The sequence below is a fragment of the Dermacentor albipictus genome, chromosome 1 (assembly GCF_038994185.2).
Source record: "Dermacentor albipictus isolate Rhodes 1998 colony chromosome 1, USDA_Dalb.pri_finalv2, whole genome shotgun sequence".
Lineage (NCBI taxonomy): Eukaryota > Metazoa > Arthropoda > Arachnida > Ixodida > Ixodidae > Dermacentor > Dermacentor albipictus.
This window is the reverse complement of record NC_091821.1, coordinates 469,752,969-469,769,002: the sequence shown is the minus strand read 5'-3', so window position 1 is coordinate 469,769,002 and position 16,034 is coordinate 469,752,969. Positions and strand designations below refer to the sequence as shown.

Here is a 16,034-nt window from a genome sequence, read left to right as displayed (position 1 = left end):
AGCGTAGGCAGTGACGATCTACCCGAGTACAAACAGTGCGGACGGGGCGACTGCCGGCGCTCGCGCCAGCAATATGCGCACTAATGACAGGAATCTTCCTAGTTGTTTTCTTTTTACAAGTTCGAAGTCCGCCGCAGGTATGTATCACGCTGTGCTTGAACTGATGCGGCTTCGTACGATCAGTCGCGAGAAACACGTAAATGCACTGACGCCGATAGTAGTTTTGGAGCACTGTCACAAAGAATACCCGTATGCAGGTCATCAACTGGCTCATGCACGGAGTAAGACGACAGTCACTGCACTGGCTCGCAGTATTCTTGACAGCACGGCCGATCTGTCTTGGCGCCGCAGTGGAATTCCGGTGCCGAAGCGCTCCAGAGGACTGCACCAGTCCCTAAAACGAAGCACTTGAAAATGCGCAGCCTGGCTAACCCAAGAAAAGCTGCGGAGGCCACTGGCATCCATCGGAAAAAAGCTGACGAGGCGAGCGACAGATCGCAAGGCAGCCGTGTTTACGCACTAACTTCACTCGAGGAGCGATTCAAGGTAGCTGCGAAGCTACCTTGAGATTCTCGAGTAAAGCGCTCGAGCTTTCCTTCACTTAAGGCGCGTTTCAAGTGGAGGGCGATTTGTGAAATGAAAAACCGCCCTCAAGGAGCATTTCAAGTGGAGGGTCAAGTCGAGGTGCGTTTGTGAATACGGGGGTTAAGCTTCGCCCTCAAGAGTGGAACGCGACAGCGTTGTCGTCGACACGCCAAGGGGTGTAAGACAACGCGCTACGGCGCAGCGATCACTTACGAGGCGCCCCGCATCGGACTTTGCACCCACCAATCACGCGGTGAGCGTCGAGCAACCCAGCGTTCGGCGTGGCAACGAAACGTGCGCCTGAGCAAGCGGGACGAACCAAGGAACTCGGTGTCTCGGAGGGGGAAACGATCTCCCCAGCCAAACATCGTGATCGGCGCGGGCAGAGAGATATATAGATAGTGATCTAAAGAAAGGAAGGACGCTTGATTCTGCAACCCGTGAGGGAGCACTGCGAAGGGTCGTCAGGACAGCGGTAGTCGGGGCCGCGACGCGCCTCGCCCCGGTTTCCGCACAGCACGGAGGAAGGAAACTAAGGAGAGGCCCTACCCCCTCCGCGCGCTAGGAGAAAAGTGTGGCGGAAATGACGTATAGGTTCTCATTTTTTTTGCTGCTTTTTTATTTTTTTTGCTGCATGGCCACGCCTTTTGGGCCACAATGGCGGCGTTCATCTGATTTTTTGAGCGCTCACACGTGTTGCTCTGGTAGGTTTCGTGCCGTGGCAAAGGCGCTGTGTGGGCGGGTTTGCGTTAGTCACCGTGTCTTGTTGCGCTGTGTTACCTGCACCGTGCTCTGCCGGATGTTGCGCGAGCGCGCGCGCTCCGCGCGCGAAACCACGTGCAGCGCGGCGTGGTTTCGCGAAAGATGTAAACAAGAGAGGAGGGTGGCACAAAAGGCGGAGCATCGCCATGAGCAACGCCAACTTCCGGCTTCACTTTTGCTTCACAAAGAGTGACGTCAGGGCCTCTCCTTAGTTTCCTTCCTCCGTGCCGCACAGCCAAAATGCGCGCGTGGCGCGCCACCTGTCGGGGCAGCGCCGTACATTGAGAGGAGGGGATCTACTGTGTTTGCTGCAAGATGGCGCTGCGTGTGCGGAAAGCGCAGAAGAAATGTAGCGGAAACGCACTTCGCTACTCGTGTAACTGCTACTTCTATAAGTTACACGCTCATAATTACCGATATACACCGCACTATAACTTTCTACGGCACCTTTCTAAGACGACACCGCATTCACTAGAGGCGCTTTTGTACCGCCTCGAAGCATCGAACTCGTGGCTGAGCTTCCAATTCATAGAATTCGCTAATCAGCCTTTCAAGTGCGACTGCCATTTCTGTTCTAAAGGCTTTATATAGAGACGCGCCGAGACCGTCTGGCCCAGGCGACTTGTTTGCACTAAGCTCCAGAATCGCTGATTCAATTTCCTCAGCCGTAATACTGGCTTCTTGAGCGTGCACTACGTCATCCTCTAACCTCGGCATCAGCGATAGGAATTCTGTTCTGAAGTAGTCAGTGTCCGGAGTATTAAGGGTGCAAATATCTGTGTAATGTTCGACGAATGCCTGCTTGATTATTCCTCCTCCATCCTTCCGAGCGTCCCACGTAGTACTAATTCCTAAAACGAATGATCCGATTAAGTTACAGTCTGTTGAATCATACCGTCCCATCAGTCTAACAAACGTGGACTATAAGATATTCATGAAGATTTTAGCTCGACGCCTTCAAAGTGTTATTAAGTCACTTGTAGGGCCACATCAGACATGCGGCATAAAAGGCAGGTCAATCTTTACCAATGTTCACACAGCTAGAACTGTCCTTGAATGCTGTGACGGAATGTATGGGCGTGGGGTCATGTTGCAATTAGATCTGCACAAGGCGTTCGATAAAGTCGTACACGAAGTTCTGTTCTCGATCCTGGACCGTATCAATATTGGAACTGTTATTACAGAAGGTGTCAAAATGATGTACAATGGTTGTATAGCGAAGCTGATAATTAATCGGCAGTTAAGTGATGGTATTCCTGTGCTCTCGTCTGTGAGACAAGGCTGCCCTTTATCCCCCCTGCTTTTCGCTCTCTACCTCGAGCCCTTTTGTTTGCGGCTGCTGGAGAGCCCAAACATTCGGGGTTACACTTTTCATAAAACTGAAGTTCGAGTTTTAGCATATGCCGATGATGTAGCAGTGTTTTGTACGGACCAGGACAGTGTTAAAGCAGTTGTACAAGAGGCTGTAAAATTTTGTGCTGCAAGTGGAAGTGCTATTAACTGGAACAAGTGTCTTGGTTTTTGGCATGGGAATTGGCAATACAAGCCTGAGACGTTTTGTAATATGCAATGGGCGGTAACTCCAGGCACCTACCTAGGTGTGCCCCTCGAACATTATCGAGATAGCAAAGAACATTGGGACAATGAAGTAGTGCGAATGAAATCCTAGACCGGCAAATGGGGAGGGCATAAATTTTCGATGTTTGCAAGAGCCACAGTGTGTAATTTGTTTTTAGACAGGAAAATCTTTTATGTGATGCAAGCGTTGTGTCTGACGAGGATGTCTGTGCAAAAGCTAATTAGAGTATTTGCGATGTTCATTTGGGCCTCAACATGGGAACGTACAAGTCGTAGTAATCTGTTCCATAGAGTGTTGAATGGGGGGCTGGGGTTGTCGCATTTGTTCCTCAAACAGATTGTAAACAGGTTTCTTTTTTTGCGTGATCAAAAGGATGCTTTTCTGAGAACAATGATTCAAGCTAGCCTGCGTGATTCATTGCCTGATTATGTAGTGTCGTCCATGTATACGGGGCCAATGCCTTTAAGTGCTTTTTTGCGTGAAGTGGTCGCGTCTTTCCGAATAGTAAAAGCAAGATTTTCTAGTGAATATCTGGCCGTTGTTACTAGTAAGAAGTTGAACAAAGATCTTGTTGATGTGTTCTTGCCTGTACCGTTGTATCGTACAGTATTTGTTTTAGGTTAAGAACGAGATGTTCTTAAGAGAGTTAAACGAATGCCGGTAAGAGCTTCTGTTAAATCTTTCTTTTTTCAACTACATACAGGCACTCGCCCAGTGAAACCGTGGCTGCAAAGCAAAGGCATTTTTGTACCTTGGTCTGTGAATTGCTTTATATGCAAAAAACCGGAGACGATTGAGGATATCTTTTTGGACTGTCATGACGCAGTGTTTTTGTGGGGTATTCTAAAACGTAGCCTTAAAAAGGAATTGTCGTTAAGTGCTTTCGGAATACGCTTCCTGCCATGCGCGGAACCAGAGGGAGTGCTGTCGATCTGTTAATACTTCTGTGCATGCACAGTGTGTGGCGAACGCGTATGGATATTAGACATGAGCGCATTGTTCAGGCCCCAGCACATGAATATTTCATTGAAAATGTGTTATATATACGCGAATTTTTCTGTGCACAAAGTGATCCGCCTGATTGGCTAAGTGCTTTGGACAAAGTGACTAGCCTACATCGTTCTTATCACACCACACTGATCCGGCATTGACTAGTTGTTTTTTATGGCCATGTAATACTCACAGTGTATTTTCTTTTGCCAAGCCGGTAAAAAAAAGAAAAAAAACTCGTGGCTGAGTGGTAGCGTCTCCGCCTCACACTCCGGAGACCCTGGTTCGATTCCCGCGCACACCATCTTGCAAGTTATTTTTATTTATGAATTGCCGGCCCGGATTTTTCGCTCACGGCCCATGCCGCCGACGACGCCGGCTCTTCTGCGACACGAGCTCCTTAACGCTGTCGCGTTAAAATAACGCTGTCGCCTTAACGCTGTCGCGTTTGCGGGCGCGTGGACAGTCGAAGGTGAGGGAGCTGCGAGGGTGTTACGAGAGAGGGCGTGGGGAGAGGAATTGAGTGGAGGGAAGGGCTCGGCTACCTGGATCGGCGCGCGTGCGCGCGACGATCTACGAGGCCATGCAAGGGAAACGGATTTTTGCGTTCGCCCATTAGAGAGATGGCGCCGATTTCCTGTGCCACCCAAACCGGGGAGTGTCCCCCCCTGGTGTCGGCTCTTGTATTCCTTTCTATTTGAGTAGGCGCTTGCCAATCGGCCACGCCTAGTCATTCTGACCGCCGATAGATGACGCCAAAAGCGGACGTGCTTCCTCTTGCTGCGACTGACCGCCACTCTAGGCAGCCGCCGCAGAGCACCCGCCATGCGCTCGTGTCTTTCAAAAAGGACGACCCTATAGGCTACCCAAGCACCGCGAGCGGCGCCACTGCTCCTGACGGGTAGCGCCATCTGTGGCAGAAAAAGTCGAAACTGGGAATATCTACTGCGCATTTCTGCTGCGCCGCGCTGCAGCCGCTCGCTTTTTGTGCACGTGCAGGGCCCTCTCCTCGCTTTGCACGTGCGGCGCGTCAGAATGTATCGCGTTCAGTGCGGCTTCAAAAAGATCGGCCAGCTATTTTAGGAAAGCCAACTTGTTAAAAGAAGAAAAGCTCATCAGTCACGTAAACTCTGTGGAGCAGACGATCAACGGCAACGATGCACAGCTCAATGCAAAACGTATTTCCCAAGTGAGCGACAACATCGTGTACGACGTGTGCCTCGAGATGAGTGTCATTCTGTGATATGTTAAAAATACTGATTGTCTATACACACTGCGAAATGAAGCCGCGTACTCTCGATGTTCTTCCTTGTTGAATATGAAGCATATGTTTTAGTTGTTTTGATATGCAGCCTTACAGTTGTTGTCGTTTACTGTCGGGGACGAACGTTTGCGGCGTGCGAAAAAAAATAATTTTACGACCATGGCATCCCACTGAAAAGCCTACGAAAATACACTTTTGCTTCGCCCGTTGGAGCATCACCCACTGACTTGGCGGCGAGGTAGCTGAAATTTAAGCACTGGGAAGCCGGTTGAACTGATCACCTCGTTGATTTCGGCGGTCGCGTCATGCCTGCACTCGAGTTTTGTGAAAGTATCTACAGGTGCATAAAACCTGCTGCGCGAAGGCGGTTCAGTGTTAGTGGTGCAGAATTAAAGGCGTGATATGGTATCGTGCGCGTGATGCGCTCGCGTAATTAGCACGCTAGTGAACGCACAATCGAAACAGTGTGCTAGTGTTTATATTAGTAAACGTAAGCATATTATGTTGCCTTTATTTTCGCTTTATAGGGCAGCCTGGATTATTGTGGCAGAGCTGCAAACTTGGAGTTAGCTTTGGAAATGCGCACCATGCCATGTTGCTGAATATTTGTGGAAGCAAGTTTGGAAGGCAGCTGCATTTGAAAAGTAGTGACAAATGGCTTCACTGTCTCGCCCTTATTTTTTTTCTTTCATAGCTGCAGTAGTCGTGCCATGAAAAGCGGAATTCTTGCGTTCGAGAAGGCAGATGCGCCTGCAAAGCTGGCATTACGGCTCAGTGCAAGCACACAGATGCGGTGTGCATTTACGTCAACAATAAAGAAGTAAATTCATGCACCAGCCAGCCCTAGAAATGGGGCAAGCCAAGCGGAGAGCCAAAGAGCCGCTTAGAACAAGATGTCTCGGACCTCTTCCCAAATGAGTTAGAAAAACATTCATGCTGTAGAATGCACTGCTTCAGTGAAGTAACTGCACTAGTACTGAAGGTACGAGAATTAGGGGCTCGTTACGACACAGCAGCCCACGACACCGCAATACTTCGGACCGCGCTTTTCCGTTCGGGGGGGCCGCTTTTGCCACAGCGGAAACTCAACTTCGCGCAAGAAGCCTTTTGACAACATTCCCAGCTGGCGACGCGATGCCCCATTGCCTTGGCTCGACTGAATAGCACGGGCGCGCACGTGCAGTGGCCGCCTGCAAACTGGCTGCGCGGGCGCCATCTATCCCCAGTTTTGCACCGCTCGCTCGCTAGAGCAGCAGTGCGCGCTGTCCTCGTGCGCCCAAACTTGAGCTTGGGTTTCCTATATCAACTAGCTCTTCAGCCTGGCCGGCACGAAGCTGACGCGTTTTCAGTGGAACGAGCGGGTTTTTTCGCGAATAACAAAAGCTGCAGGTCGATTATAGAAAAATACAGATGACTGACATCTTCTGGAAGACAACCCACACGAACGAAATGCAGTGGTCACGCTGTGGCAGGCATGAATTTTGTTCCCACAGCGGTTAAAGATTAAGCAATGGAAGCTTATGGGAACGACGAAAATTTGTACTCGATTTTCGAAAGAGATACGATAGACGCCGTAGTTTTATCGCAGGTAACACGCGCTACAGCGTATGTAGCCCAGAGACTCGGCTTTCGATTGATGCCTATTTCGACTCTCTACACATGGCGTAACACTGTTCGCAGAAGCGATTTTTGAAACACAGTCGTGCAAGTTCACGTGGCAAGTGCGAAAATCCGAGCGTATCAGTCGCGGAAACGCAAGCCATGGCCGAGTCGTTTAATCGCTCGCAACTATCGTTCCGCGTCATACTGGCAGCGGTTCGATGCCGTGGTGCTTCTTGTTAACGCCACGTAGGTTGAGTTCGACAGTCTCCCACCATATGGTCGAAACACAAAACTCAATATTTGGTTTCAATTTAGTTTTTTTTTTAAAGAAGGGTCTTCAAATATTATATTTTTACTTCCTAAAACGTAGCAAGGGGCTCCTTATTGGTTAAGTCATCGCTTTTATTATCAGATGTTATTCCTTGGATAGCATAACAACAGGCATGGGCATGTCTTTTTGTAAAGTTAAAAAAGAAAGAAAAAGGTGATAAAAACACATCGTGACTCGTAGCATGGATATATTCAGGAATTCTGGACATTGCACCTTCGCCATTCTGCAGAAATTCACGGCCATGCGCATGCGTAACTGAAAGGGCGAAAATATAAGCAAGTTTATTTCTATATAATGGGCGAGTATCAAAAAAGTTTCAACTGTCTGCACCAAGAGGGTAGTCCCTATAACAACATACGCGTTTATGGCACTCCGGCGGAATGTTGGTGGTGCGTTGAAGCAGTGTTTTCTTCGGCACCCTCTCAGCAGAAGGCACATTCACACGAAGAAGTGGGAAATGTAAACCGTAAGGTGATTTGTCACAGCTGCAGTTTTGAACGGCAATATCAGAGCCAGTACCATTCAGACCGTTTGCACGCGCATGTTGTGGGGCAACAGGGAAGGAGTTTATACGGGTGTGAGGCACACCTTGAGAGTGCGCGCACGTGTACTTTTATTTGCGTGAGCGCGCGTGTTTTGCTCTCAGTATTTGAATATGCGTGCGCACGAGTGCGTGTGCGAGCATACGCGTGTTTGTGTGCACCTGCAGTTCCGTGTGCGCGCGTGCGTGAATTTTTGTGCGTGTGTGCATGCATCGGCGCGTGTAAATGTGAATGCGGGCGAGGATCTGTCGTCTTTCTCTCTCTCTGTGTGTGTGTGTGCGCGCGTGTGTGTGCGTGTGTGCGAGCGAGCATTGCCCGCTGACACATACTATTGCGGGTGAGTAAGATATACAGTTTATTTAAATCCATATTTATATGCACGAGACAAGAATGAATGACATTGCATTTATAGCATTATCTCTTTCTGAAAGCGAAATCAATGGAAAAAGAAAGAGAAAACGCAGTTCCCTTGCGTTTTGTGAAGAAGTATGACCAGCGAAGCTGTGTATGTGGGCCCCTTAATGGCGAACTGCACCTCCGCCGCGGGCCGACCCGGCATTGCAGTATCTTGGGGATTTTTTCCTAAACGCGGACACGATATGGGGAGAATAGCCCGTAAGAGGAAGCTTTAGCTCGGGTGCTCGTATCTAAACACATGTAAAAGGAGAATTCGTTCTTCTCGGCAACCACATCACCAAATCTTAATAGGTTTATTGCATTTAGAAGAGAAACATAAAACCTGCTGACTGCTTGTTTGGAATTTTTTATTTAGTTCGTCCATGCTTTATCGAAATTGGCCAAAATTAAGATTAAACAAAAAACGGAACTATCAAGTTTAGAACTCTGCCTTTCGCATTCAAAAATGATACCACAATTCTCTGCATTGCATTTAACAGTACATCCAAAACGGACCCAATTGAAATATCACACATGAATCTCAAGAAAATTTGTAATATGGAAGTATAGCTTTTGCAGAACCTTTGTACGCAACGTAACTAATTCAGGTAGCGTATAAATTGATATACCGATTTCGTCCGCTTTAAATGATCTAATGGATGCTGTTTACGAAACCAGGTTATTTGTTCTTGATGCAGAGCTATTAATTTGTAAACTTCGTGGTTCTATATATTTCGCACTTTAGAATATCCGAAATTTCTCTGACCAAAATTTAGGCCATAAATAGACATTCGGCTTCCAATTGTCACTAGAATTTGCCTTTCAATCTCAAATGCAACAAATTTCATTAAGATCGGTACAGGGGATATCTCAGAAAACCATTTGTGCGTTTTACATTTGAATATGTCGCGTCGAAGTTGAGCCCCAGCTAAAGCGTCCTCTGAACGGCTTCGTTATATAAAAAAAGAGGAAAAAAGTAGAAGAAAAAAAGTGTCTTAGCCGTAAATATCGCCGCCCCACATTTCGTCACGATGGCACCGTCACTATCGGCACGGCTCCGTGAGCAGCTACAAAGCTCTTCGCTTTCATTATCATCCATCCCTCGGCGGCAGCACATTGTCTTGATGCGGTGGACGGGCTAACCCCCGTATTCTTAAACGCGCCTTCACTTGGCGCTTCACCTTGACTTCGCCAAGTCGAGGAGAAGCGCTTTCCTTCACTCAAGGCGTCGTTGCATTTCGTGAACACCACTTGAGCACTACTCCGTCAAGGGACTGCTTGAGAAACCGGCCTTCACTTGAACGGTGAGCGACTTCCGGAAAGCGCCCCTGATAACGAATGTGGCCAAATATTGCAACAAAAAGAGCGAAAAACACTTTAAACGTTTACGACATGTTTTTTATCGTTATTGATGAAGTTTTCTTCAATGTATCTGTGAATTTATTACACTTGCAATATATTTGGTCAATCAAATGTTGATGTAGCCAAAACTGGCTATAGCCAAGCTTCGCCAAGCCGTGCCAGAGCAGAATCCGTAAGAATCGGAAAGTTCGCATGCTTCTGTTGTGTCGGCTGCTGCTCCTCTTGTCAGCTTTTTCTGCCGTGTTCTGTGTGCGTTTTTTTGTTTAAAATGAGCATCAATAGCGACAACTGCGTTAATCGCCGTGGCGATAAGACCGGCGTGTCGAGATTCGTATACACGCACGAAGAACGGGAACTGCTCCGCAACCTTGTGGTGAGGCACAGAGCGGTTATAGAAAACCGCCGAACTGATAATCTATCGAAGCGCTCCAAGGACAGTGCCTGGGAGAAGCTGGCCGAAGAATATAACAGCCAACCCGGCATTCGTCGCGTTACGGTGATGCAGCTGCGGAAGCTATGGGACAATGAAAAATCAAAATGGAAGAAGAAAGATTCCGAAGAAAAGCGGGATTTGTACGCAACAGGTGAGAACTTCACCTTACATTTGCTTGGCAAAATTAAGCACCGCAGAAGTCTGAAGACTACGGTGAAACTACGGTGTAAAATAATTGTATGCAGCCTCAGCATCATTGAACCACCGAACCCACCGGCCGCCCCCCTTCTAGCATACGCTGCGTATCCCCGAGCTGCTGCACAATTTTATTAATAATGGTAATGCAAAGTGCAAAAAATGCTTTTGCTGGTGTCAAGTTAACGACAAATCTTCTGCGCACGTTATGCGCACGCGAATAATTATCGGCATAATCAGAAAGCGTAGCTAGTATCTGTATGTATTATAGCATATGTTGACGTTACAGTTCGGTAAGCTGCTCGTCGCGTTTATGCGTGTGCGTTGTTTTGTAACCTGTAATTTTGAATGTGCACATGCATTTACACTTTTTTACGTCAGGCGGTGGACCACCTACCTGCCGGCCAATGAGCCCATCATTGGCGCTTGTCGGGGCGGCGGCCTCTCACATTGGAACCCGGCTCCCAAACCCCTACGACAGCGACGGAGCCCATACCAACCAGCCAGTACTGTCTCTACCACCTGCGGGCATACTTGAGGCTATGGTATCTGGAAACCAAGACAGCATGGACGAGTGGCTTGGTGAAGCCAGATTTGGCAAAAACTATTAATTGGCATGCTGCTGCCGTTGTGTTGTGATATGACTGCATGCATGTATACTGTTTCTGAGATGTTCTGTTCTGTGTCGTTTATTTTTCTGAGTAACGCAGCTGGCGCAGGTGTTCACATGGCTTGTGTGTCTGTTTCACTAAAATTTACGTTTCTGTCATTACTATCTATCAGCAATACGCCATGTTGTGCCAGAACCTTGCTGTTACTTCACTAAATTATTGTCATGGGCAAGTATATTTATTAACCTTAAGGTGTCTTTGTGTGTCATAAGTAAACACGAAGATCAAGGCTATTTTGATAGGCTTGCATGCCTTTAGAGCTGTAATTGAACCTGGTTGTTTTCTATGTGCAGGTCCTCTCTTCCATAGCACTACTTCCAGTGCAGGAAATAGCTGGCCTGTCAATAAACCGGCAACTTTCACCTGCCACGGCTGAAACGCTTCACTCCGCCAGACAACTCTACATTTTGCGGCTGTTGAAGCCCCTGTTCATGAAGGACAGCCTCTTTTTTCTAATTTGTGTCTTGCAAAATTAGCATGCACTTGTACGAGCTGTCTCCATCTCTCGTTCTTTTCGAGGTGCCTCTGTGTTTGCATAGTGCCAGCAATGTGCCCCCTGCAACCTGTTATCCAATTTTAATGCTGATAACATGAAGACATTCATTGTGGTTCCTGTGTGTACATGTGCAAAAATAAGTGTGCATGCACACAAACAAAAGTGCCTCTACAGTAAAGTTGCAATGTATGAATGCTCTTTTGATTGCACCAACTGCCTGTGGGGCACTAGTTCTGCTTCCTGTGTATTTTCAGGCCCTACTCCTGTGGTACCACAGCCAGCTTCGGAAGTCTGCGCTCTATCAGAAGCAACGGGCATGTCGCCTTCTACAGCTCGGGCGCCTTCGGTTCTAACGCTCATGCTCCTCCAGCAGCACCGGCTCCTGGCGACATGCCTTCTTTGCAGCTGATTTCTGTGACTAACATGTAGCAGGCATCACCAGATAAGTTGTTTCTCCTGTTATCTGAAATTTCAAGCTACAGCTGAGATGCATCCAGCCAGCAGTGAAACTAAATAGCGTGCTTATCCAGCAGCACTGGAACCTGTGTGGAACTTGATGAGCCTCCTTTGACAGCATATTTGTGCAACTAACATCTGTCAGAAACATCACAGAGTGAAGTTGTATCTATTGCTATTTCAAATTACATGCTACTCCAGGCGCCACTATTTAGTAGGGAAACTTTAGTCTGTTGTTACGGCAACACTGAGTCTAGACTGGAACACACTTTTCCTATTTATTTCTGTGACTAACACACTTGGAGGGCATCATATGGATAAGCTGCTTACTTTTTCTTTTCACTTGCTGGCCTGGGTTACAGTCTAAAGCCTCTAGCACTTTCCATTTCGTGTGTGACTGATCACTTGTGACGTCTGATTAGTGTGCCTGCATGTATATGTATTTGTATTCATAAGATGTTCAAACTATTAATCGACACTGCTTACAAAAATGAGTTTTCAACTGCAGTGTGTCCTAAGCTCTAAGTTAATGTTTGTTTTATGTGTGCAGATAATCCAGTTCAGGCACCACTGCCGGCTCAGGAAAGTGCTGTCTTGGCAGGTCCCAGTACCGTGCCGCTATCGACGACTGAGACCACGCCACATGCAGTGCCAACACCTGCTCGACTGGAAGCTTCAGACGCTGCGGCTCTCATTGACACACCTCAGCAACTGAGACCAGCACGAGGCCGCACAGCTGCGATAGAGCGGGCGCTCGCACCTGAAGGAGCTGCCCGACTGAAGGCGCTTCAGAAAGATGAGGAGCGCAAAGCAGAACTGCACTCTGTAGAGATGCGCTTGCGTCGGCAGCAGCTCATCCAGAAACGACAACGTCACAGGATGGACGAAAAACGGAAGCAGGAACTGCACCAAATCGAAGTGCAATTGCGGCAACAGCAGCTGGAGCAGCAAAAGTTGCGCGATGACATGGAGCGCCAGATGCTGTTTCTTGAATTAGAGGCAAAGAAGCAGCAACTTTCATAAAGCCAGCAGTCACAAAACTAAATGTTTCATTATATTTTCACACATGGTTATGCTTTAATATGTAAGGAGTATGATACAGCTGCAACTGTGGTTAATGATTGAAACTACTTGTGCGAATAAGCAATAATATACACAATACACGAAAAAAGCACCAAAATATATATATGAAAGAAGTACTAAAGGAGTGTCCTGACCAGTAAAGTGTGCTTGCACTTTGATGGCATTCCTTATCTTAACTTGCACATAATTGGAGTTTCCAAGATGTACTCATTTTGAAATCTGGATTAACGTAGGTGCAAATTCACTTTTATGATGTTTTAGTTAAATGTTCGAGCAATAAGCCTCATTCGACATTGCGATCCATGCAGTGTGTCAGTTTGCCTCACCACATCAGGCTGCTGCCGCCTCAAGTGTTGTGGGATCACCACAGCTGGAGGTTCCGGGTCCTGCCTCAGGACTGCCAGGTTATGCAGGGCAGCACAGGCTGTCGTAATGACCGCAGAACGCTCCGTCAAGTGCTGAAGCCCCATGTCCAAACATGGGAAGCGACGCTTCCACACACCGAAAGCTCTCTCTACAGTGTTGCGGGTGCGGATGTGAGCCGCTTGATACCTGTGCAAAACAGACAATGTTAGTTTACACTTATGCTAACTACTCTGAGACGCACTTTATAGCTTGGCATCATAAGCAGGTTAGTCGTCAAAGCTCTTGCGGCTAATATGTTAATTGTATTGCGTCTTATATTCGGTGTAGCAAGAACAGATTGCATGAAATACATGAAGGTAATAAAACAAAGCTATATTTTGCAAAATTACGTCATTACTACTAAAATATCGATCACGCTTACTCTAATTAAACCTTCAAACGCAAGAAACTGTACGCCATTACATAAGGATTATTGTGCTTTTTGCTTTATGCAGCGATACTCACTTGCTCTCGGGGCTGTTCGGACGTCCGGAGGAAGCTAGTGGGGTCATTAGGAAGGGCATGCATGCATAGCCAGCATCGCCAAGTAGAAGACCAGGCATTCGTTTTGTCTCGTAGAGAACACGTGCACGACTGTTGTCGAAGATTCGACTGTCATGCACGGATCCGGGCCAGCTAGCCACGACGTCGTAAAATTGCAGCTGAGGCCCTGCAATGACCTAATGAAAAAAAGAAGAATCGATTGTCATTTTTTTTTCAGCTGAGGTGAATGTAAGCCACGCAATTCACACATACACGATAGTCTTTTTCTGAGTAGAAGCAGCCACTGCTTTTTAGAATTGCAAGGCCCTACTTCCCTTTTGGTGATCTAAAGAAATTCAAAGAAGAGCCACAATATGTACGATAGTCTTCTAATATAAAACGTCTAGCACTATTGCCACGCCAATCTTCATTTACTCGGCCATAACACCGCGCATTATCACGAAATGCGCTATGTCATTATCTGGAGCTGGAAAAGGATCGGAATGGAGTAAATTGATTTCTACCATGACTGATCCAATTAGCCAGTATACTGTTTATTGAAGCCTGTAGACATTAACACGACTGTCTCATTAAGAATTAATGCTGCGCTAATATAGAGAAAAGAAAAGAGGTAGCAATTTACCTGTACATTTATGGAGAAGTAACCCTTCCGATTGCGGTAAACTTCGCCATTCGGCCCACCCGGTGCCTTGATGCGGATGTGCGTGCAGTCTATGCACACCGTCACCTCGGGAAACTTGGCAATGCGGTAGAAATCCACCATCGTCGCACGGAACTCGCTATCTGTGCTCGGAAACTTCACGACGACCGGGAACAAGTGCGTAGCAATTAGTCGTGAGACACGTTCGACGACGCGGCTCACTGTCGGTTGCGACACGTTCACTAGGTCACCTGTCACAACTTGAAATGTGCCCGCTCCATAAAAGCGTAAAGCGAGAAGAAGTTGAAGCATTGGTGGCAGAGGGTGGCCACGGTTGCTGGCGCTCTGTTCAAGAGGCAGGCAGTCAAGCAGCTTCTTCACGGTGCACTTCGTGAACCGATAGCGTGCGAGAAATTCGCTGTTGGTGAAGTGTTCCATGGGATTCAGGCGGTCCCTCAGCCTCTGTCGTGCTACGTCTGCAATATCGCTGTTGTCCATGACGACGCCGAATAGCTCGTCGACACGCAGAACATAATCGACGAACGAAGCGTAATCCGCCATAACGCTCGAGTGAAGGAGCTGTCCAAGGTAGCCTCGATGCTACCTTGAGATTCTCGAGGAAAGCGCTCGGGATTTCCTTCACTTGAGGAGCGTTTCAAGTCGAGGGCGATTTGTGAAATGGAAAATGACCCTCAAGGAGCGTTTCAAGTGGAGGGTCGAGTCAAGGAGCGTTTGTGAATACGGGGGTAAATCTGCGCCATGATTGAGTCATGCATCGCTACTGCGACCAAGCAAGCTTTCGGCGGCCACGTTCGCTGCTATATTGAAACAAACTTTAAGCTGCTTGCCTTCGAAAAAGCAGCGTGAATAAATATGGAAAGAGGACTGGACAAAAGCAACATGCTCACGGGGCTATACTATTCATGACAGCATCACAAAAGGCTACACTCTTAGAAAAGTTTACACCCTTTGGGGCGTATCTTGTCCCAAAACAATAATCGTCATCCGTGCTGCCCGCGTTTCCTTTCTTTAACGCTGCAAGCCCGGTACTTCCCAGTCACGAACGGCATGCGCGCTATCAGTGTGACGCAGCATTCTCGACAGGAAAGTAGCGAGCGCCGAGTTTTCAGGAAAGGAAACGCAAGCAAGGCAGATGACGATTATTGTTGTGGGACAAATTTACACCCCAAAGGGTGCAACAGTTTTAAGAGTGAAGAATGTAGGTGCGCTCAAGTTGACTTTAGAGGTTTGCAAGGATTGTCTGACGGGCTAGCTGGTTCATTATCACAGAAACAGCGCTTGAAGTTGTTGGCGCAGGGTGTGTGTGGTTCCTCCTTGGTTCCAAGTCCAGTCCTGGAGCTCTGTTCTTTCTGTGAATTTAGAGGTGTCCTTTTCCTGCGCCAGTTATGCTTTCCAAGAGCGTTATAGGAAAATGTTTGTTCGCATGCCTCTTACAGAAGCATGTTTAATCGAACTTGCTTCGCTCGGCTGTATAACTTCGACGACTGCTCATTTGCTTTAGCCACCTAAGATCAATTGCTGAAAATTTAATTAACGTAGCTTTATTACCTACGCACGCAGTTCAACTTACTCCGCATCTAGAGGTTATCACTCTGAACACACGAATGATAAAATATCACCTATACTTGTATTGGTGTTATAGTTCGGTTTGCTGCAGTGAAAAGCAGCCGGCATATTTATGGTGCCGTAGGCTTCCTATGCAGCTAGTGTGAAAGCT

The 16,034-nt window shown here is 47.5% G+C and overlaps 2 protein-coding genes across 2 annotated transcripts; one reads left to right on the top strand and one right to left on the bottom strand.

Annotated features, from left to right (window-relative positions):
• Nucleotides 1-9,681: 9,681 nt before the first annotated feature.
• Nucleotides 9,682-12,687, top strand: LOC135915112 (uncharacterized). The gene is made up of 3 exons (XM_070531561.1): nt 9,682-9,997; nt 10,423-10,623; nt 12,191-12,687. The coding sequence occupies exons 1-3, from the start codon at nt 9,682-9,684 to the stop codon at nt 12,685-12,687; spliced, it is 1,014 nt and encodes a 337-aa protein (XP_070387662.1).
• Nucleotides 12,688-12,954: 267 nt separating this feature from the next.
• LOC139054500 (putative nuclease HARBI1) lies at nt 12,955-14,767 on the bottom strand. Its single transcript, XM_070531558.1, has 4 exons — nt 14,279-14,767; nt 13,618-13,832; nt 13,074-13,299; nt 12,955-12,966 (listed from the first exon to the last, which is right to left on the bottom strand). Exons 1-4 carry the CDS (start codon nt 14,732-14,734, stop codon nt 12,955-12,957), a joined length of 909 nt encoding a protein of 302 aa, XP_070387659.1. The 5' UTR covers nt 14,735-14,767.
• Nucleotides 14,768-16,034: the final 1,267 nt, after the last annotated feature.

What these genes read in the sequence shown, in the direction of transcription:
- LOC135915112 (XM_070531561.1), top strand. Translation starts at nt 9,682, where the DNA reads ATGAGCATCAATAGCGACAACTGCGTTAATCGCCGTGGCGATAAGACC. An exon ending in GCGGGATTTGTACGCAACAG is followed by an intron (nt 9,998 to 10,422) that starts GTGAGAACTTCA and finishes TTTTTACGTCAG; the next exon opens with GCGGTGGACCACCTACCTGC. An exon ending in CAGCATGGACGAGTGGCTTG is followed by an intron (nt 10,624 to 12,190) that starts GTGAAGCCAGAT and finishes CTAAGCTCTAAG; the next exon opens with TTAATGTTTGTTTTATGTGT.
- LOC139054500 (XM_070531558.1), bottom strand. Translation starts at nt 14,734, where the DNA reads ATGGAACACTTCACCAACAGCGAATTTCTCGCACGCTATCGGTTCACG. An exon ending in ACTTCTCCATAAATGTACAG is followed by an intron (nt 13,833 to 14,278) that starts GTAAATTGCTAC and finishes TTTTTTCATTAG; the next exon opens with GTCATTGCAGGGCCTCAGCT. An exon ending in CCGAACAGCCCCGAGAGCAA is followed by an intron (nt 13,300 to 13,617) that starts GTGAGTATCGCT and finishes TGTTTTGCACAG; the next exon opens with GTATCAAGCGGCTCACATCC.